We start from the raw sequence: 21780 nt of genomic DNA, 5'->3' as shown, positions 1-21780 counted from the left end.
TTGTAATAAACCTTTTTATTGTCCATTTACAGCTAAGCCATTGAGTGCAAGAAATTGAGCATCGGGTTACGGTGATAGAACTGGAATCGTTACTGACTAATCAGTGCAATTGGCTCTCACCCTTGTTACCTACAGTAAAAACCATCAGTCTTTTAAGTAGGAGGCCGAGCCGGAAGCAAGAGGAGGTCTGTATTGCGGAGGCTGGATGCTGCATTCCACACACCTGTGCACCACCAGGACTACCCAGTCGACTGTGCTCCGATACCAGGCTACGTTTACAAGAACTCTTTCCCCCACCCTGTGGGCACATGTCTCTTATGGGAGGCCTGAGCTAGATATTAGTGGTAATATCTTGCACATCTCGTTCTTTGCAGTCTTCAACTATATACACTGGAAATTACCCCTTGACTCTATCACTGATATGCAGCTGCCTCTGGGGTTGAACATGGCAACGGTTTAACTACACGCAGTAACACGGCACAGCAGGAAGAATATCCCATCCGACTGAAAGTGTGGGGACAGATTTCCAAGTTGGCTGAATGCTGATACCAGAGATGGGATGGGGCCGGGATAGCACTCTGGACGCACTTCAGGAGATCTTTAATGAGGACAAGTGGTGGACCCCAGTCTTACGTCTCGTCCAAACGTCAGCACCTCCAGAAGCACTGTGTCCCTTCGCACCATGCTGGGCCCTGGGTTCAGCACCAACTCACGTGGAAGAGTCACCTTTCGAATTCCCATCCTGCCTTCAGCAGCCGGTCCCCCGTCCAAGTACTGACCTGGCGTGACCAAGCTTAGCACATGAGAGCTGATGGAGTCTCAGCCCCAGGTGAGAAAACACTCTTTAATATGTAAGCGGCGACCACTCACGGCGGTGCTCTGTCCCCCTCTAGCGGTGGCTAGGCCACAGATAGCGGTTGATGAGCCTGCCACAGCGTTGGCTAAGGCTTCTTCTATGCTTTTGGCAGCAGGTAGAGTCCAAATGCTGCAACCCCCCTAGCACAGGCATAACCAGCAGTGTAGACGGCAAGACACGGTTTAGGCGAGTAGCATGCCCTGTGCACCTGATCTCTAGGGCATATTCACCCGACACAGCTCTCTGCACGCCCAAGCAGCGCCCCCCGCGTCTACACTGCTACTTTTAACAGTGTAGTGTCCCGTCGCCGCCCCCTACCAGCGCCTTTCACTGTGGCGTGCAGCGACAGGCAAAGTGCCTGTATTCTTCACGCGGCTGTACGTGGGGACGTTTCAACAATTTTTTTAAAAAGCTCCCGAGGTGATCCCGGAAATTACAGGCCAGTAAGCCTGACTTCAGTACCAGGCAAATTGGTTGAAACTATCAGACACATAGGTGAACACAGTTTGTTGGGGAAGAGTCAAAATTGCTTTTGTAAAGGGAGCTCACGCCTCACCAATCTACTGGAATTCTTTGAGCGGGGTCACCAAACATGTGGACAAGGGTAATCCATTGGATATTGCGTACTTAGATTTTCAGAAAGCTTTTGACAAGGCCCTTACCAAAGACTCGTAAGCAGTCATGGAATAAGAGGGAAGGGCCTCTCATGGATCAGTAACTGGTTAAAAGACAGAAACCAAAGGGTAGGTATAAATGGTTGGTTTTCACAATGGCGAGAGGAAAATAGTGGTGACCCGCAGGGGTCTGTAGTGGGACCAGGGCTGTCTGACATATTCATAAGTGATCTGGAAAAAGAGGTAAACAGTGAGGTGACAAAATTTGCAAACAATACAAAATTACTCGAGATAGTTAAGTCCAAAGCAGTTTGCGAAGAGTTACAGGGGGATCTCAAAACTGGGTGACTGAGCAACAAAATGGCAGATGAAATTTAATGCTGATAAAATGCAAAGTAATACACATGGGAAAACATAATCCCAACTGACATAAAAAATGATGTATGAAGAAAGATCTTGGAGTCATCATGGATAGTTCTCTGAAAACCTCTGCTCAATGAGCAGCGGCACTCAGAAAAATGAACAGAGTGGCAATAGGAAAGGAAGAGATAACAAGAGAAAATATCAAACAGCCTCTATGTAAATCCATGGTACGCTCACACCTTGAATATTGTGTGCAGATCTGGTCACCTCATCTCAAAAACGATGGATTAGAATTGGAAAAGATACAGAGAAGGGCAACAAAACTGATTAGGGGTCTGGAACAGCTTCCATATAAGGAGAGATTAAAAAGACAGGGACTTTTCAGTTTGGAAAGGAGATGACTAAGAGGGCATATGATAGATATCTATAAAATCCTGACAGGTGGGGAGAAAGTGAATAAGGAAGTGTTATTTACTCCTTTCCGTAACACAAGAACCAGGGGTCACCCAATGAAATTAATAGGCAGCAGGTTTAAAACAAACATCAGGACAACGCACAGCCAACCTGGGGAGCTCTTTTCCCGAGGCTGTTGTGAAGCCCAAACTTGTAACAGGATTAAAAAAAAGAACTAGGTAAGTTGATGGAGGATAAGTCCATTAATGGCTATTAGCCCAGATAGTCAGGGATGCAGCTCCAGGCTCTGAGTGTCCCTAGCCTCTGTTTGCCAGAAGCTGGGAATGGGCGACAGGGGATGGTTCACTTGGTGATTCCCTGTTCTGTTCATTCCCTCTGGGGCACCTGGCATTGGCCACTGTCGGAAGACGGGACACTGGGCTAGATGGACCATTGGTCTGACCCAGCAGGGCTGTTCTTATGTTCTTAGCTTTAAACAGCTGAGTCTTTTAGCCCAAGCAGGAGAGAGGCTCATGTGTTGATATCTAGATATCCCAGGTTCAATCCCCACTGCTGGGGACTCGCCCAGAGGCATAACGAATAGCTCATATTTCAATAATTTCTCTTATGTCTTGCATATCCTCCAGCCCGCTGTATGATCCAAGCAAAGTTTTCCATGCGGATCCTTTGTCCACTGCAGTCATGAAAATAACCCTAGTGCCGTTTTTAAGGGGGAGGCACCTGGCAATTGACTAGACCCCTTCTCCACTTTGGCAGTCAGCAAAGCTGACCTTTGGAGTGACTCGCTGGCCCATGCAGCAGCTGGCTACAGATCATCGGCTGCCCAGATGTTGTGGCCCATGCAGGTGTGCCGTGTTTCTGGAAACAGAGTCACACGCTGGGAGCGGCCGTCCTGCCGTGCATTTTCTGGTGCACGAGAAACACCGACTCCACGGCGAAGGTTTTCCGGCAGTCGGTGCAGCGGAGGGGCGCGCGCCGGCCGTGGATCTGCTGGTGCTTGGTCAGCGTGGAGCGGCGGCCGAAACGCTTGTCGCACAGTTTGCAGGAGAAAGGCTTCTCGCCGGTGTGGATGCGGAGGTGCTCGGTGAGGTGCGACTGCTTGCGGAAGCTGCGGGCGCAGCGGCTGCAGGGGTAGGGCCGCTCGCCCGTGTGGAAGCCGTAATGCTTGACGAAGTCGCACTTGAAGATGAAGTGTTTCTCGCACAGGGCACACTGGTAGGGGCCGTTCTCCAGGTGCACTCGCCGGTGGACGCTGAGGTAGGAGCGCCGGCGGAATTGCTTGTGGCACAGGCTGCAGGAGAAGGGCTTCTCCTCCGTGTGGCTCGGCTGGTGCCTCTTCAAGGCCAGCGGGCTCCTGAAGCTCTGGGGGCACAGCGGGCAGGGGTGCAGCTTCTTGGCCGCGTGGCTGCTCTGGTGCTTGCTGAGGGTCGACGGCCACCTGAAGCTTTTCTCGCACAGGCCGCAGGGGTAGAGCTTGTCCTTGGCAGGAGCAGGCAGATGCTCCGGCGCCCCCCCCAGGACGCTGGCCCCTGGGAATGGCCTCTCCTCCTTGAAGGCGTGCGGTTGTGACCCGACCCCGTTCCCTTGGCCGTGGGGCCAACACGGCTCCTCTCCCCGGGGGCCGGACTCATGCTTGACGGTGCGAGTCTGCCTGCGAAAGCTCCGGTCGCCCATGCCAGGCAGACCCGGCCTCTCCCCGGTGTGAGCCCTCTCGTGCCGCTGGGCATAGGCCCGGGTGCTGAAGCTCTTGTGGCACCTGTGGCAGGGGTAGGGCTTGGCGGCTGGGTGGCTGCGGCGGGGCAGCTTGTGGACGGGCTCCCTGTCCCGGCTGGTGTGCAGGCCTGGCCGCGCGTGGGTCTCCTGGTGCTTGTTGAGGGTGGAGCGCCGGCTGAAGCTCTTGGGGCACAGGTGGCAAGGGAAGGGCTTCTCGCCGGTGTGCGTGCGGGCGTGGTCGCTGAGGTGCGAGCGCCGGCGGAACCACTGGCCGCACAAGCCGCAGGGGAAGGGCTTCTCGCCGCCGGGTGCCCGCTGGCGCCTGGCCGGGGCCCGCTGCCCGGCGAAGCTCTCAGGGCCCAGGGCGCAGGGGTAGGGCCGCTCCTCCAGGTGGGCACGCTCATGCTTGGCAGCGTAGGAACGCGTGCTGAAGCTCTTGCCGCAGACACCGCAAGAGAAGGGCTTCCCCCCGGCGTGCGTCCTCTCCTGCTGGGTCGCGTGACCCCTCCCGCTCGGGTAGGCCTTGTCCGCCTTGCGGGCCCGGCACGGCTTCGGCGGGTCATTCTGCCAGGCTGGCTCCTTGGGGCGCTCCTTGGCGTGGGTCTCCTGGTGCTTCTTGAGGGTGGAGCGCCGGCTGAAGCTCTTGGGGCAGAGGTGGCAAGGGAAGGGCTTCTCGCCGGTGTGCGTGCGGACGTGGTCGCTGAGGTGCGAGCGCCGGCGGAAGCCCTTGCCGCAGCGGTTGCAGCAGTACGGCCGCTCGCCGCTGTGCGCTCGGCAGTGCCTCACCAGGTCCGAGCGGCGCAGGAAGTCTCTGGCGCACCTGGAGCACTGCAGGAACTGATCTCGCGGCTGGTCGCCGGCCGGGGACGCGCCCGGGTAAGGCTCCTCCATGACGTGAACCTGGAGGTCATCCCTTATCTCAGTCTTGCAGATGACAACACGCTGGTCTTGGCCGCCGCTGGACAGATCCGCACCGACACCAGTCCTCTGGCTGCCGGCGGCGCCCAGCCATGGGCTGTAGCTTTCATTGTACTCGGTGCATGGAGGAGCCTCTGCCTCTTCTCCAGGGGAGCGCTGGGACTGCTGAGCACTGAAACCCGTTCCGTAGCCGCCCTCTTCTTCAATCTCTTCCTTCACGAGGCAGCGAGCCTTCTGCGGGGCTGTGCCGTCGACCTGACGCAGCCATCGCAAACTGCCGTCGCACCGCGAAGGACACTCGGGTGGAACTTCCACCTCCCTGGAGGGCTCCGTCTTGCACTTAGTCAGGACATTGGGAGCTTTGCCATCGACGTCGCCGAGAGCAACCTGGGGGGCCGTGTGCAGTTGACCACCCAAAGGTGAAGCGTTGCTCTCTGAGCCCCAAGAAATGGGCCTCCCCTCCACAGACAAAGGGAGATGCTCAGGGATTTGGATTTCAACTTCATTGTCCTCCAGTTTCACCTTTCCACTTGCATTCAGGCATTCAGCAACTGGAAGGAAACAACACTCATCTCATTAGACACACGGAAGAGTGAAGCTCCCCCTGCATTTCTTGACTAGATTTAATTCTCTTAGGAATTCCTAGTCATATTAATCTGAAACTAAGACATGACCCTGAACTCCAAAAGGGCCCATATATGAAACAGGGAGTTAGCAAGAGTAATTAACTACTGGAACAATTTACCAAGTGGATTCTCCTTCACTAACAATTTTTAAATCAAGGTGGGATTTTTTTTCTAAAAGATCTAAAAGGAATTATTTCGGGGCAGTTCTCTGGCCTGTGTCATACAGGAGAGCAGTCTGGATGATCACAGTGGTCCCTTCTGGCCTCAAAATCTATGAATCGAAGAGCAAGGCGATACTTATTCAGTGGAGACACAACCATGTATTGTGCATGGGGTCACTAATCCCAATTTCTGTACCATAAAAAGCCAGGCCGATTGCAGGTCCTGGCTGTTTCGCTGACAGAACCACACTAAGCTGTCTGTGATGACGAAGCTTTTAAGCAGGTTTCCTACTTAAAACTAGAGCTGGTTAATAAGTGGGGGGAAAAAGTTTTGCTACAAATTTCTAGACTGTTTGTTTCCTTTTCGTAGGGTTCAAAAGTGCCCCATGTTTTGTTTATTCAAAATTAATTGAAATTTTAGCAACGCATCAGTTTCTAATTTTTTCATGCACCAGAAGCCTGGAGCACAATAAAAATGTCAAGTAATTGTTTTTTAAGAAGATTTTTTCAAGAAGATTTTTCACTCTCAAAACAAGGCCCCATTTCCACAACAGAAGCTTTGGGGGTGAAATATTTCAGCCAGCTCTCCTTTGCTCAGGGACATTTCTTTTCTCTTGCCATCATTTCCCATACTCACCTATAGACACGGGGGCCAGGGCCACCCTGGCAGAGGCATCCTCCGCACTGGGCTTTCCCCCTTCCTCTGTCAGCAGCAGGAGGGCAGGTTTTGGCATATCACCACCTGCATGTCACAAACAAACAATCGGAACTAATCAGAGCCAGACCATGGCAGTCATATCCTTCTGCTAAGGGCTGTACGGCAAACCTGCCTGAACCCGTCACACGGATGTGGGCTTTCCATCACTTCCCAGGAGAGAATTGCCTACTAGTAGGTTGAGATGCAGGCCCTCCCGAGCGCTAATCCCGGCTCTGACCTAGACTCCCTCTGTGGCTTTGAGAGGCTTCACTTGGCCTCCGTGTCTGCTTTCCTGTCCTGGACTCGGGAGTCTGGCAAGTGGCTGAGAGGGGAGAAGTAGCCACGTGCAGCAGAGGAAGCTCTGGTGGTAAATCCAGAGACAGACCAGGAGATAGAGAAGTGGGGTTAGGAAGGAGCCCAGGGAAACGCCGACAGGGACGGAGACTGAGCAGCCCTGGATTGCTAGTCAGAGGGCCCTTGGGCCGGAACCTGAGTTGCGGGAGGGCCCAGGTTCCCCTACCAGCCACTGGGCAGCAGCACAGGACCGAGAGGGGGAACACAGACCATCTGAGGCAGCATCTGAACAGCTTGTCCAGTGGGCCCTTCGTACCCCACAAAGGGGAGACTGTGTAGTGGCAGGTCTGCAGGGCCGAGTTACGCGGGGGGAGCGCTTCCCGTCGCCAAGAGCCAGAGGGACCATGTGCGAGCAGCCAACCACAGGGGCACCGTGTTGTAGTATTAAAATAAAAACCAGCAGGATCTTATTAAAGGGAAAAAGGCAAAATACCACATTTATTGTGAATATAGAAAGAATCATAGTAAGCAGTTAGTTATAGCTATAACATTCCATTCAATCTCATATTTATTCACACATTCATTCATACAAACACACACACATACACACAGGTTCTGCAAGGTTGTTATCATAGTTACCAGCCTTAGAGTTGCTCATGCCAAGCCACTGGCCAGGTGGCCTGGACATGAGGAGGGAGCAGGGCCTTGTCAGATGCTCATCTGATGCTCCTGGAAGTTGGTTTGCAGAATCAGACCCCCCAAAGTTCTCACTTTTTAGAGTCTATTTTTTATAGGAATTTCTTCCTATGCCAGTCTATGGGAATTGCTTCATCATGCTGTTGCTGAATCAATCAGCAGATAGCACATTCCTGACGGCTCCAAGATGTTATCTTGTTCTTTGGTTCTCCCATTCTTGAGGCTGTTGGGTGGATTCCAGTCTGCCCTCCGGGGGGTCCTCTGGTTATTTCCACTTGACGCCTTCTTCAGCCGATGGACACTGGATTCTTAGGCTGGCACCTCCCTGATCATTCAGTTATTATCCACACCAAGCATCCATCCACATACATCCTCTATCTCTATTTTAATCACAATTGTTAATACAACAAAAGGGTGGGGAGTCTCTGGGTGTTGTTTCTGTTGTTAGAGTATTGCTTTGAGTCTCTCTCTCTGTGAATTGCTTTGAGAACAGACTCTGTCTTAGAATGTACTAACACAATTAGCAGCTTGCAAGTTTCACACATAGAGGGAGAGAAACAGTACCAAAAACCAAGAGACCTCTTAATTAGTAATACCCTGGAATTTAAACTCTGGGGAATCAAACTCATTTGTGATTTTAATACAGAACTTCTTTAATATGATCCAACATAATCCCCCTTTTGACACTAAGATTTATAATCGTCAGTGTCACTTTCTATGTAGCCTATTCAAGAGAAAGTACTGTGAGGCTATTTGAGTTTGTGATTCCAATTCATGCCACATACATGATCCTAGTGATGTATCTTTACTACAAGGTTCTGGGGCAACAGGCAAGGTGAGGCACATCCACTTTTGAGGAGTCCATTCGGTACAACCTCTAGTGTCCAATAGCTTCCCTCCCTCCCCAGCCCACTGGCTTGAGGTCCAGGGTAGCCAGAAGTATCCCATGTGTAATATGGGGAGTGGGTTAACCTTCAATACCTTTGCCTCCAGGGACTGTTGGTGTGCAATTTTGACAACAATTTCTCCCATTAACAAGTCTGGTTTACAGTACTGGAAACATATTGCATCCATTCATATTGATAAGTGTCAAACAATGATCTCTTTCTTTTTTAACAAATGCATCAAACCCTTAATATTTCCCAATATGACCCAGAACATTTTGTGTTCCAAAGTAGCTAGTGCAAGTATCTGCATTTCAGTGCATCCCATAGCTATGGCTGTGTAGTTTCCTATTTCTAATATTTTTTTTTTTCTTATGGATAAGCCATGTGGTAGTATTAAGCCATTACTAAAGATTCCATCGGCCTTTTAGGTTACCCAGACCAATTTGGACCAAGTCTACATTGGCATGTACTTGTTTTTGTATCAGGCTGTCCTGTAGCTGGGACAGAAAGCTTAATTTATTTTTAAGTTCCTGCAGGTCTTCAGTATTTTTTTTTTTTAAACACACAACAGTGCTAGCAACAAGACAAAACACAAGACAAAACATAGAACACAGAACACAATTTCTATTGTGACAGTAGATTCATGGTATTGGGTTGCTTTTCAGCTGGCATCAACTTTTCCTGATTTTCTGAAAGACAAAAAGAACATGTTTCTACCCCTTTTGGGGTGGCAGATTATTGCTTAAAATATTTCTTTTACAAATACCCTTGCTGATTGCAGGCAAAACAGAGAAATTGCCCCCATATTTTCCTGCTTTTGTTCTATAGGCAGGCCAGGGTTCAATGGCTTTTATCTTTTAAGGGTTATGGGGAAATTATCCCACTGTTTAGTCATTAAATCCCTGAGTTTTCCTTCTTATACAGCAGACCAAGTTTATAATGTTTTTCCTGCTGTGTTAAGCTTTAAGTTTTATTTACAGGTAATAACTGAGAAGCATCATTACCATACGACCTTAAAGGATTTTTCCAAAAATCATACACACTATACGTTGTTACAGGGATACTTATTATCATTAAATTTATTAAAATTATCTTGTTATCCCATGCCTTTTATTTAGACAATTTGTTTGCTGACCAGGTATGTCCTTTATCTGCAGCTCCTTTGTGCTGCTAGTTCTTTCCTTCATCATTTAGGTAATTTGCATTTTCACAGAAACTTCCTGCTTTTGGATTTAAAGCCATCAGCAGCTCAGAGAGTCTATCTTAAAAGGGACACAATCAACTTTAACCAGAGTTTTGATTACTTTTAACTTCTGCTTCCAAAACACACAGCAATCTGAAAAAGAAAACCCAACCTATTGTGGCTCCCTTTGGAGCCCTAATAGCATTTTAATTAAGTAGCATGGTATGTTTGCATTTCTTTTGCCCCTTCTACAATATACCCTGCACATGTTCTGGGGCAAATGCACATTCCTTCCATAGTTTAACTTCTATAACATTATCCAGATCCATTTTTACATAAGGTGTCACTATTTCTTTTTTTTTTGCTTACAGAGTTTTCATGCACCTTTATCAAAGTGACAGTCTGATTACTCAGAGCCATTTTAAGACTCAGTGTTTCTAACATTGCTTCTTTTTGTTTTGTGCACCTCACCCCTGCTGTTGCTTCAGAGAGACACTGTCTTTTTTTTAATTTTTTTTTTTTACTACAACTCTCATCTGCTATTACAAAAACAAACAAACAAAAAACAAACAAACAAAAAGAATCCAAAAATATTTTTTTTATATTCTCCTGATTTTGACTGCCCTGCTGCAGCCACAACTTAAAAACATTTTAAATTTTGTAAAGCATTGAGTTACCTTTTAAGGGTTAAATGCCAAATCCCAAAGCCAAACAACACTAATTACCTGTGTCTAGCAAAAAGGTCTGTCAGTTTTGCAACTTTGAATTAAAGAGTCAAATGGATTTTTAGTGGCATTATTTAAAACAAAAACAAAACTAACTGGTCCTTAGAACTTTACATATTTACACACACAGAGACAGATACATACACGTTTAACTGCTTAATTCCCTCCAGCCTCTGCAGAGTTAACTTTTTTTTTTTTTTTACTCTCTTTTCTCTTTGTAATTATGCCTGGGGGTGCCGTACATAGGGCCTTCTCCCCCTTTACCTGCGTCCCTCCAGCCTCTGCAGAGTTAACTTTTTCACTCTTTTTGTATTCCTGGAGTGCCTCTTTCACTATTTTCAGCTGGCTTTGGGTATTTGTAACCAGCACCTTCCAATTGTCTGCTCCCTTTTCTGTTTGTGCCTTTTCCTCTTTACATGAGGACAAGCGGAGGGAAGAATCCTTACATGCCTCCCACAACAACCAAATTGCTGCTGCATCTCTTTTGGCAGCACTAGAAGGTTTGTATATGAGGATATACTGAGCCAATCTATCCTCTAGGTCCGAAATAGTGCAGACATCAGCTAGGGCTTGTTTAGTCCAAGGATTGTGCCCACATTTTTGAAGGATTTGTTTAAAAGGTGTAATTTCTTTAACAAAAGGTGAGGTTGGAGTTCCTTCTGACTCCATTCCTCCCTCTGGTACTGGCTTACCCTGTTTTCTTTTAAACATCTTTAACATGGATATTTCAATCTCTTTGTCACTGCTGGTATTACTTAGCAAGTGACACAGCCTAGATTCTGAAATCATAGCTTAATCTATGCGTTTTTCCCCTGCTACCTTCCCGGAGGCCAGCAGGTCCCCTGCTACCTTCCCAGAGGCCAGCAGGTCCAGTTAACCTATTTCTCCCTGCTACCTTCTCGGAGGCCAGCAGGTCCGGTTAACCTGTTCTTCCCTGCTACCTTCTCGGAGGCCAGCAGGTCTAGTTTAATCTGTTTTCCCTGCTACCTTCTCGGAGGCCAGCAGGTCCCCTGCTACCTTCTCGGAGGCCAGCAGGTCTGGTTTAATCTGTTTTTTCCTGCTACCTTCTCGGAGGCCAGCAGGTCCCCTGCTACCTTCTCGGAGGCCAGCAGGTCCGGTTAACCTGTTCTTCCCTGCTACCTTCTCGGAGGCCAGCAGGTCCCCTGCTACCTTCTCGGAGGCCAGCAGGTCTAGTTTAATCTGTTTTCCCTGCTACCTTCTCGGAGGCCAGCAGGTCCCCTGCTACCTTCTCGGAGGCCAGCAGGTCTGGTTTAATCTGTTTTTTCCTGCTACCTTCTCGGAGGCCAGCAGGTCCCCTGCTACCTTCTCGGAGGCCAGCAGGTCTGGTTTAATCTGTTTTTTTCCTGCTACCTTCTCGGAGGCCAGCAGGTCCCCTGCTACCTTCTCGGAGGCCAGCAGGTCTGGTTTAATCTGTTTTTCCTGCTACCTTCTCGGAGGCCAGCAGGTCCCCTGCTACCTTCTCGGAGGCCAGCAGGTCCCCTGCTACCTTCTCGGAGGCCAGCAGGTCCCCTGCTACCTTCTCGGAGGCCAGCAGGTCTGGTTTAATCTGTTTTTCCTGCTACCTTCTCGGAGGCCAGCAGGTCCCCTGCTACCTTCTCGGAGGCCAGCAGGTCTGGTTTAACCTAATAGAAATGCCTAGCTCACTAGAGCTGGCGGTGTGCACACCAATATTTACAATAACTGAGGTTTTTTTACCAATATTCCCCCTTTCGCAATTCTCCACCAAAATGTTGTAGTATTAAAATAAAAACCAGCAGGATCTTATTAAAGGGAAAAAGGCAAAATACCACATTTATTGTGAATATAGAAAGAATCATAGTAAGCAGTTAGTTATAGCTATAACATTCCATTCAATCTCATATTTATTCACACATTCATTCATACAAACACACACACATACACACAGGTTCTGCAAGGTTGTTATCATAGTTACCAGCCTTAGAGTTGCTCATGCCAAGCCACTGGCCAGGTGGCCTGGACATGAGGAGGGAGCAGGGCCTTGTCAGATGCTCATCTGATGCTCCTGGAAGTTGGTTTGCAGAATCAGACCCCCCAAAGTTCTCACTTTTTAGAGTCTATTTTTTATAGGAATTTCTTCCTATGCCAGTCTATGGGAATTGCTTCATCATGCTGTTGCTGAATCAATCAGCAGATAGCACATTCCTGACGGCTCCAAGATGTTATCTTGTTCTTTGGTTCTCCCATTCTTGAGGCTGTTGGGTGGATTCCAGTCTGCCCTCCGGGGGGTCCTCTGGTTATTTCCACTTGACGCCTTCTTCAGCCGATGGACACTGGATTCTTAGGCTGGCACCTCCCTGATCATTCAGTTATTATCCACACCAAGCATCCATCCACATACATCCTCTATCTCTATTTTAATCACAATTGTTAATACAACAAAAGGGTGGGGAGTCTCTGGGTGTTGTTTCTGTTGTTAGAGTATTGCTTTGAGTCTCTCTCTCTGTGAATTGCTTTGAGAACAGACTCTGTCTTAGAATGTACTAACACAATTAGCAGCTTGCAAGTTTCACACATAGAGGGAGAGAAACAGTACCAAAAACCAAGAGACTTCTTAATTAGTAATACCCTGGAATTTAAACTCTGGGGAATCAAACTCATTTGTGATTTTAATACAGAACTTCTTTAATATGATCTAACAACCGGACAGGGTGAAAGCTAATTCCCAGACCTAGCCACAAGGAGATACATCTGCGGTGAGCAGAGCCCTTTACAAGGAGCATAGCAATTGCTGGACGGGATCAGACCGCCTAGTCCAGTATCCTGTTTCCAAACAGCAACCAACACCTGACGCAATACAAGGCGAGACACCCCCTGCAGTAGGCACTTCTGGAATAACCGGCCCACCGGGGAAAAAATTTTCCTAACATCCCTTCCTCAATTAAAGGCTGTCTACTGCCTTGAAGCATGAAGGGTTCTGTTCCTTCCAAACTACTTTTTAAACCTTTATCGCTGCAACGCCGGACAGTCTCATTATCCATATGAACACCCAGTCCTTTTTTAGAAACCGGTCAAGTGTTTGGCCTTAATGATATCTTGTGGCAATGAGTTCCACTGGCTGTTTTACCATGGTCAGCCCTGAAGATCTAATAGATTGTACATACAGGCAAGCAAAGCTGCACCTCATTCTGCCTCATGGATTCCCAACAAAATTACCAGTTAAATCCCTATTCCAGGATCTTTATTGCTTGCAGAAAAAACACATCCTGATTTTTCAGAAGCTAGATTGAGCCTGCATGGCTGGCAATGAGGCAGGTGGGGTTAGCTGAGCCCATTCAACAAGAAGCTATTTCTGGGAATAAGCGGCCAATGCCGAAGTATCAATTTTAGACACTTCTATGAAAACTGACAACAAAATTGTTCTTGTTAACAAGAGAGAACTCAATTCTGTAAGAGGGTAACGATTAAAGGCAAAATAGATGAACACTGAGGGTTATTTACAGAGGTGGCCCCTCATTAATGCAAAACCAAAGATCTTCAGGACACCAGTGTGAAACAAGTTGAGAATCCCAGTTCCCAGCACAGCAATCACAAGAAGCTGTTGGCCCAACTGGCACCAAGTGGCTCTGACTGGTGGTCTCAGCAGACCGACTAGACCATAGAGAGCGACTCCCCCCTCGTCCAGAGTGTTTTCACGCTGGAAGGGTGGACAGCGCTGGAACAGAATGTGAGAAGCAGACACTGCTGCTACGCCCCTGCTTTGCGGATAGGCAAGACCTAGCTCGTAGGTTGCTTTTCACCAGTAGATCTCAAAGCGCTTCAACAAAAAAGATCGGTATCATTGGGATAATGATATTGACCTCCTTTGGGAAGCGCTTTGTGTTTTACAAACAGGGAAACTGAGGCACAGAGGGATGACGTGAGTAGCCCAAGTCAAACAGCAGGCCAGTGGCAGAGCCAGGACTAGGACACAGATCTCCTGAGCCCTAACCCACGGCCCTATCCGCTAGGACACACTGCCTTCAGTTTCCAGGGCTGCCAAGCCCGTACCCTTCTCTAGCAGATTAAAAGGAGGGGAACAAACTCTCAAAGCCATTCAGACATGACAGCTCCTCATTAACGTACAGTCACTTACCCAGCGATATCAGTATCTCATAGTTCTCTCTCATCACGTCCCAGTACAGCTCCTTCTGCCATTCTGCCAAGATCTCCCACTCCTCCCGGGTGAAACTGACTGAGACATCGGCAAATGACACTGGGACCTGAAATCACAGGAAATTATTATTCATATGTACTGCAGTAGCAGGTCAACATGAATTTCAACAGCAGAACCAAGAAGAAAATATGGACCTTCATGTTCCGCCTTTTTGCATGATTGGGAGGAGGAGGAAGAAATATGGTTTTGGGTTTTCTAACTGCAGGAAAAGTATCCTTTTCCCCTCCGTGGTCTCTCACTCAAACGTCAGCAGAAATCATTTGTTCTCTTTTTTTCATTTGCCTTTTGGTTGAGATTCGAGCTCTCTCCAACATTTGATTTTATTTGGTGAATTTTTTAAACATTATTTGACAGTTCTCACCAGCATTCTTCCTATTTGTGAAGCTGGGCAAATAATTAACATGTACAAAAATGAGCCTGCCATGAATATGTTAACTGAATAAAATTAACACATGATTGTCATTACTCACCCAGCTTTGAATGAGATCAGGCCTGAAGTTTTAGGGGGAAAAACACCCTAAGAAATTGTTATAAGCATTTTAAAGAATTTACCTATCAAAAAACACCACATTCAACAGTCATTTCCGATAACACTGCAGTATTGCGACTGTCAAATGGAGTGGTTTGGACTAGTGCTGTAGAATGATGCATGTTTTAGAGAGAGAACAAAGAAATGCCTTCTCAAACTTAACTAATGCATTCTATTTATCTAGGTATGTGCAGGGGTCATCATCAGGGTACCCACGATAGCTGTCACAAGTGTTATATTATTATTTAAGTCACATGCAAAAAACAAACACCCAGGACCCTCCATATAAATGTGCACAGTAATTGCATGAATTTTTTTAAATGACAGTCAATGGTTTGCTATAGAATGACATTGTAAATCATGGATGATCACAGACATTTTACACACGGCATAAACATTACACGTTGTTATATAAAGTATGGCAATCTCGCAGCAAATGTGCGCACCATTTTCAATTTACCATGCATGCACCAGGGACAAGACAGGTGGAAAATTTATCAAATCACCTAATGATTCCTGAAGCCAGTTCCTCACCAAGGCAATGTTTAGCATTTGACCAATCAGACATTGCATCAAAATCACTCAGCCTATCTCATTCAAGCTTGTTGCAAGTCCCGACCAATCAGCACCTGTCAACATCCCAGGTAGCACTTTTGTCCAAGTTTTTGCAATTTAATAAAATCTCTGAGCACCATTTGTGTATTCGAGCAGAACAACTAAAAATTTCAGCTTCCTGCTTCTGCCTCTTGTAAAATGGCTGCCCCCAGGAGGACCGTGAGAATTTGGTGGGGATGTGCAGGGAGGGAAGGGCTGCAGAACCAAACAAAGCATCCCCTGATGGGGACAGAGTATCCCCATTTAGCATCCAGGGTTTCACCTGGTCAGTTCGGGGGCTGATCTTGCACTCTTTGCCCAGGTGAAACCCACTGAGGTCACTGGGAGTTTTGCCTGAGTGAGGACTGCAGAATTGGGCCACAGGACATAAAGTGTAAATTATTTTTACCCACACAGAAGCATTGCTAAATATGTCAAATGAGAGCTTTGCTTATCTCCACCCCCACCCCCCGGTTCTGATCATGACATTTCTCATGGCTGGTTTTAACATGACAGGATCTCATTCTGCGATTGCAGAGTTTAAAAATGGGCTTATGTTAGAGCCAGGGCTGGTCTCTCTTTACTTCTGAAACCAGTCGCACAGGGTCCCTTGCCCCCGGCTGCTTTTTAACCCAGGAACATGGGTGCAGCTAAGAAAGCTGCACCTGGAGGGCAGCCCATGGGTTCGGTTTGGTTTGGGTCAGGCCCAGGGCAGAGGCTGAAGGAGGGAAGTCCCAGCTCCCTGCGGGCTGTTTCCATCCTGCAGCATCACCTGCCAAGCCCAAGGGAAAGGGGCCAAGCCGAGAGGCGGCAGATCCATTCCCTACCTGCGAGCCAGACTCCCTTTCAGACATTTTCCTTCCGCCTCCTCGGCAGCCCCAGGCTCTGCCACAGCAGACACCGCCTGCTCAGATCCCTGGGCGCCTCCAGCTGCATTCAGGGGGTCCCCGGTTTCCCGTCACCCACGGGCCGCGGCAGCCGCTCGGGCTGCGGGGCATGCAGGCAGGAGGGAGCCCGCTCCCGCTGGTTAGCCGGGGAGATGCGGGAGGAAGGGACCCGGGCCCGCCGCTTGCGCCCTGCACGCCTTGCAAAGGGCGAGAACGTCCCGCTCCCCGGGCGAGGATAGGCCGCCCCCTGGTGGCCATTGGGAGTGCGAACCTGGAACAATCCTGGCAGACAAAAAAACCCAGCGACTGTTTTGCTCTTCTGCAGCGTCTGAGGCACTGGAAGGGCGTTAGGTAAAGCTCACAGCAGCCCTTTGAGCGGAGTCTTCTTACCCCGCCTCCCACCCCTTACCGGGGGGGAAACTGAGGCACGGGGAAGTTCAGTAGCTTGTCTCTGTCTCTCTGGGCTCTTGTGCTGCACCCGTCGTGGGTATTTAAGCCCACAGGGAGGCAGGGCATGTAAAATCAGGGCCTGCCATGGCCTCACAGCAGAGGCCTGAAAATCACAAGCCCTGTTTTTTCACCATGCAGATGTGCACAAGCTGGTGCCTTGCAGCACACGCAGAACGCCTGCAGTTCTGGGTGTATTTGTTTCTTACCGATAAAAACAACACCGTTGCTGCAGATTTGGATTTCATGATTTTCATATCAACCAGTTTTGTTTTCACCTCAAAGGCCCCACAAATTCTGCATGAACAAGTTTCTTTAGGAGCATAGAAGCAACCATACCAAAAAAATATAGAGAACCTAGAAGGTTGCGTTGGTTGATCTGTTAGTGCAGGGGGGGTCAGACTGATTCCGTGGAGATGGATGAATTCCCTATTTAATTATGGCTCACTTGCCAGAGTATGAGTTTAGCACTGCACGCCCATCACTGTCCCTGGCTCCCCCGCTGAGCTCGATGGGAGGTTTTCACAAAGATCAGAAGTTGAATAGGGACGTTATGTAGTGGCCAAACTTTTAGTTAACATAATTATTTATCTGCTTAATACCTTACTGGTCTTTCCAGCATCGCCCTGTGGAAAAATACAATCTTCTTTAGGCCACCACTATTCTGCCTTTATTTCTCTTCCTTCCCCATTCTTCCCATTCCTTCCCCTTTCTCTGTTTCTCTTCTTCTTCTGTGTCTTTGTGGGTCTCCTCTGTTCTTCCTGCTGCATTTCCTTCCTCACAGTGACTTCTAATTCCATCCTCATGGGCTTCATTCCCATCCCCTGCCCCATTTCATCTGCTAAAATGATCAACAATGAAATAGTTAATATTGACATTGAAGTGTCAGCATTAGGCTTTAGAGCTGACACACCACTGAGATTGATGGAGGACTGGCAGAGATCACACCACTGTGCCCTTGTTTCAAGCTGCCTGCAGACTCAGAAAGACCGGGTTGCATTGGTTACACTCCCTTCACATCTGGAAGCTTTCCAGTTTGCACCCACGAGGGCTAGATATTTTCTTCTTTTAAATGACTACAGAGGCTTTGCAGAATCTGAATATGCATTATCAATTACACATCAAGGGATGGGTGTCTGACATGCCAAGATAAGGTAAGAAAAGCCTAGCTGGATGGTAGGAAACAGCATAGAGGTGACCGATAGCAGTATTAACCACCCCCATCCTACCTACTTAGAGCCTGGGTAGCTGGGCTTTACATGTGTGGAGTGAATTTCACCCACAGAGAACGGACAATCCCTGAACATCTGTGCAAACAGAAGCCCTTTGATGCAAATGCCTGTGAAGAGCCAGTAATGCTGCGCACTAACGTGGCTCAGTGGCTGGACTGCGCGGGGTGTGAATGTGCATTTGGCGGTGCGGTTTTTGCACGATTCATCTCAATGAGGGAGAGCTCACTTATAGCGTTTATGCTCATTAATGGGGTCCTACGCTTGGGTGACGAGCGGTACAAGTTTAAAAGCTGGGAGCAGGGAGGGGAGCATACATCTCTCACTCTGCGTATTTGCAGAGCATTGAGCATCAGCCCTTGTCTCAGGGGCGTTAGCCCTGGTGAATGTTCCAGCCCAGCTCTGATTGAGAAGCAGACTGTTACGGATCTCATGGCTTTCCAGTGGAGATTTTCCTCCCTCACCCAAGGTCTTTGTCATTTTGGATTAGTCAAGGGAGATTCTTCCTTTCTGGGCGTCCTGCAGGCTCAGTCTCCTCTCTCACAGGGCTGCGGTGTTGTCTCTCTCAAGTTTCCACTGTGCTGGGATTCTGAGTCTGTCCCGCGTTTAGCTTTTATGCAGGGAGATTTACTTCATTCCCCATTCCCCTCCTTCTGGGGGGGGGGGGAATCTCACCTGTGCCATGTGTGAGCCAGGCCCTCATTGTCTGTGATTCCTTCTGTACATCTCCCGCCCCATCCGTCTGGCGTGGGGACCAGTGCTGGCCCCTCCCCTTCCCATGTGCTACTAACCCCTCTGCCATGGCTGGGTTGTCAGCTCTGCACTCTCTGTGGTTTGGGGCCTCTGCTCCCTGGTAGCCAATGGGGACTCCTGGGAGCGTGTGATCATTTCCTGTTTGCAGTGTTGCTGTAGCAGTGTTGGATACTAGCCTGGCTGGCAGAGTGCTCCTCTCTCGGCCGCCCATCACAGGCAGAGGCAGGGGGTAGAGCAGCCATGGTAGCAGAGCTGAGGACTCCAGGAGGGGACTTAGCAGCTGGCTGCAAGGATCAGCATGTGCGGAGGAGAAGGCCTCGGGGAAATGGCCGTGGGGGCCCCTTGGCAGGTAGGAGACAGACAGGAAAAATCCCGGGGGCTCGTGCCATAACTTAGTGAGGTGTCACGGGAGGCCCCTCTCCAGCCGCTCTCCAGAGAGGGAATCTGCCCCGGTGTCTCTCTCTCTCTGGGGAGATAGTGTGAATAGCTGTCCCAAAGTAACCCTGTTTGTGCGAGGGGCAGTCAGTCGCCACCATATCAGCTCTGGTTGGCCACTGTCCATTCTGCTGCCAGGCTAGGCTGGACCTGCTGAATGGAGACCCAGGGAGCGAGTGGCACAGGGTACATCCGCACTGAAGTGTGAACCAGAGCTCAGACTCAGGTTTGAGCCCCACCCCTCGCCAGCCACACACAGATCAGTCTGACTTGGGTCCTAGGAGCCTGCTGGGGGATGGGTCAGAGCCTGAGTCCTGCTTTAACTGAGGTCCAAACCCTGTTATTGTGCAGTGTGGACCCAGCTCAAGCCGCACACCCAAGTCAGAAGGTTGGCGTAGCGCAGTATGGACACAGTCCTGCTATTGTAACCCCAGGTTTACAATGCAGCATGGATGCTCAAGTGTGGGCTTGGATACCCCAAGTCCACAAGCCCAGGCCCCACACCCTGAGTGTACAATGCAGTGGAGACAGAGTCCTGCTGGGATTTGCCACTCACAAGCCCGCTGGGGATCCTGCAGCACAGTGGGGTGCTGGGTACAAATAACCAGCATGCACTCTGCTCTGGGCTGTTCCCTGACAGGCTGGGGTCTTTGTCCTGGGAACAAACCAAATGAACTGGGCTTCTGGCAATCACACAGAGTTGGGCCAGGGAGAACGGGGGGAACTTTCCCCAGTTTCCCCTCCAGGTCCTTACTGATGATGTCCTAAATTCTGCAGCACCTCAGAGCTGCCTCTCCCAGAGCCACATGGAAAAATCATGGAGCAGGTCCTCAAGGAATCAATTCTGAAGCACTTGGAGGAGAGGAAAGTGATCAGGAACAGTCAGCATGGATTCACCAAGGGCAAGTCATGCCTGACTAATCTAATTGCCTTCTATGATGAGATAACTTGTTCTGTGGATGAAGGGAAAGCAGTGGACGTGTTGTTCCTTGACTTTAGCAGAGCTTTTTACACTGTCTCCAACAGTATTCTTGCCAGCAAGTTAAGGAAGTATGGGCTGGATGAATGGACTATAAGGTGGATAGAAAGCTGGATAGATTGTTGGGCTCAACGGGTAGTGATCAATGGCTCCATGTCTAGTTGGCAGCCGGTATCAAGTGGAGTGCCCCAAGGGTCGGTCCTGGGGCCGGTTTTGTTCAATATCTTCATTAATGATCTGGAGAACGGCATGGATTGCACCCTCAGCAAGTTTGCAGAGGACACTAAACTGGGAGGAGAGGTAAATACACTGGAGGGTAGGGATAGGATACAGAGGGACCTAGACAAATTAGAGGATTGGGCCAAAAGAAATCTGATGAGGTTCAACAAGGACAAGTGCAGAGTCCTGCACTTAGGACGGACGAATCCCATGCACCGCTACAGGCTAGGGACCGAATAGCTCGGCAGCAGTTCTGCAGAAAAGGACCTAGGGGTTACAGTGGACGAGAAGCTGGGGCATTGCCAGCAGATCGAGGGACATGATCGTTCCCCTCTATTCAACACTGGTGAGGCCTCATCTGGAGTACTGTGTCCAGTTTTGGGCCCCACACTACAAGAAGGATGTGGATAAATTGGAGAGAGTCCAGCGAAGGGCAACAAAAATGATTAGGGGACTGGAACACATGACTTATGAGGAGAGGCTGAGGGAACTGGGATTGTTTAGACTGCAGAAGAAAAGAATGAGGGGGGGATTTGATAGCTGCTTTCAACTACCTGAGAGGTAGTTCCAGAGAGGATGGTTCTAGACTATTGTCAGTGGTGGAAGAGGACAGGACAAGGAGTAATGGTCTCAAGTTGCAGTGGGGGAGATTTAGGTTGGATATTAGGAAAAACTTTTTCACTAGGAGGGTGGTGAAACACTGGAATGCGTTACCTAGGGAGGTGGTGGAATCTCCTTCCTTAGAAGTTTTTAAGGTCAGGCTTGACAAAGCCCTGGCTGGGATGATTTAATTGGGGATCGGTCCTGCTTTGAGCAGGGGGTTGGACTAGATGACCTCCTGAAGGCCTTCCAACCCTGATATTCTATGATTCTATGGGAAGAGAATGGTAACTCATTACCTTCCAGTCTGACCAGCAGATCAGCACAGGGGAGAGGTCCCCGGTGGGATGCAGGTAAACCTCCTTGGAGAAAGCTGATGGGCTGTTTGTCAGAGTGGACAGTGTTCCAGAAGTGCAAAGGCCCATCAAGTCGGGAGTGTAAAAATGAAGTGGATCAAGTCCTGGAGAACATATTGGAAGGGAAAGTCCTCCCCTGGCATGGGATGCATTAGATAACCGAAGAGAGCTTTTCCACCTCTGATTTCTGTTCTACTCACAGAAATCAGCACATTTATCCTGCTGAGGTTACCCAGGTGATCTGGCCAGGGACCAGGGCTGGGAGATAAATCTCCTGGAATATCACCTGCTACTACAGTATTACAAATTAGTCCGACCATGCCCAGTTCTGCCCTCAGACACAGCCATATGACACCCAGAGATGTCGATAGACACCATTTCCTGAGAACTCTTCTCCTGCTTGGCATGCA

General features: G+C 49.0%; 1 protein-coding gene across 1 annotated transcript; it reads right to left on the bottom strand.

Annotated features, from left to right (window-relative positions):
• On the bottom strand, positions 1–16605 carry LOC125632965 (uncharacterized). Its single transcript, XM_048841962.2, has 4 exons — positions 16293–16605; positions 14262–14388; positions 6303–6407; positions 1–5429 (listed from the first exon to the last, which is right to left on the bottom strand). The coding sequence occupies exons 1-4, from the start codon at positions 16317–16319 to the stop codon at positions 3118–3120; spliced, it is 2571 nt and encodes an 856-aa protein (XP_048697919.2). The 5' UTR covers positions 16320–16605; the 3' UTR covers positions 1–3117.
• Between the last annotated feature and the right edge of the window lie 5175 nt (positions 16606–21780).

Source organism: Caretta caretta, chromosome 2 (genome assembly GCF_965140235.1).
Source record: "Caretta caretta isolate rCarCar2 chromosome 2, rCarCar1.hap1, whole genome shotgun sequence".
Lineage (NCBI taxonomy): Eukaryota > Metazoa > Chordata > Testudines > Cheloniidae > Caretta > Caretta caretta.
The sequence above is the reverse complement of the archived record's forward strand: the minus strand, read 5'-3'. Positions and strand labels throughout refer to the sequence as shown.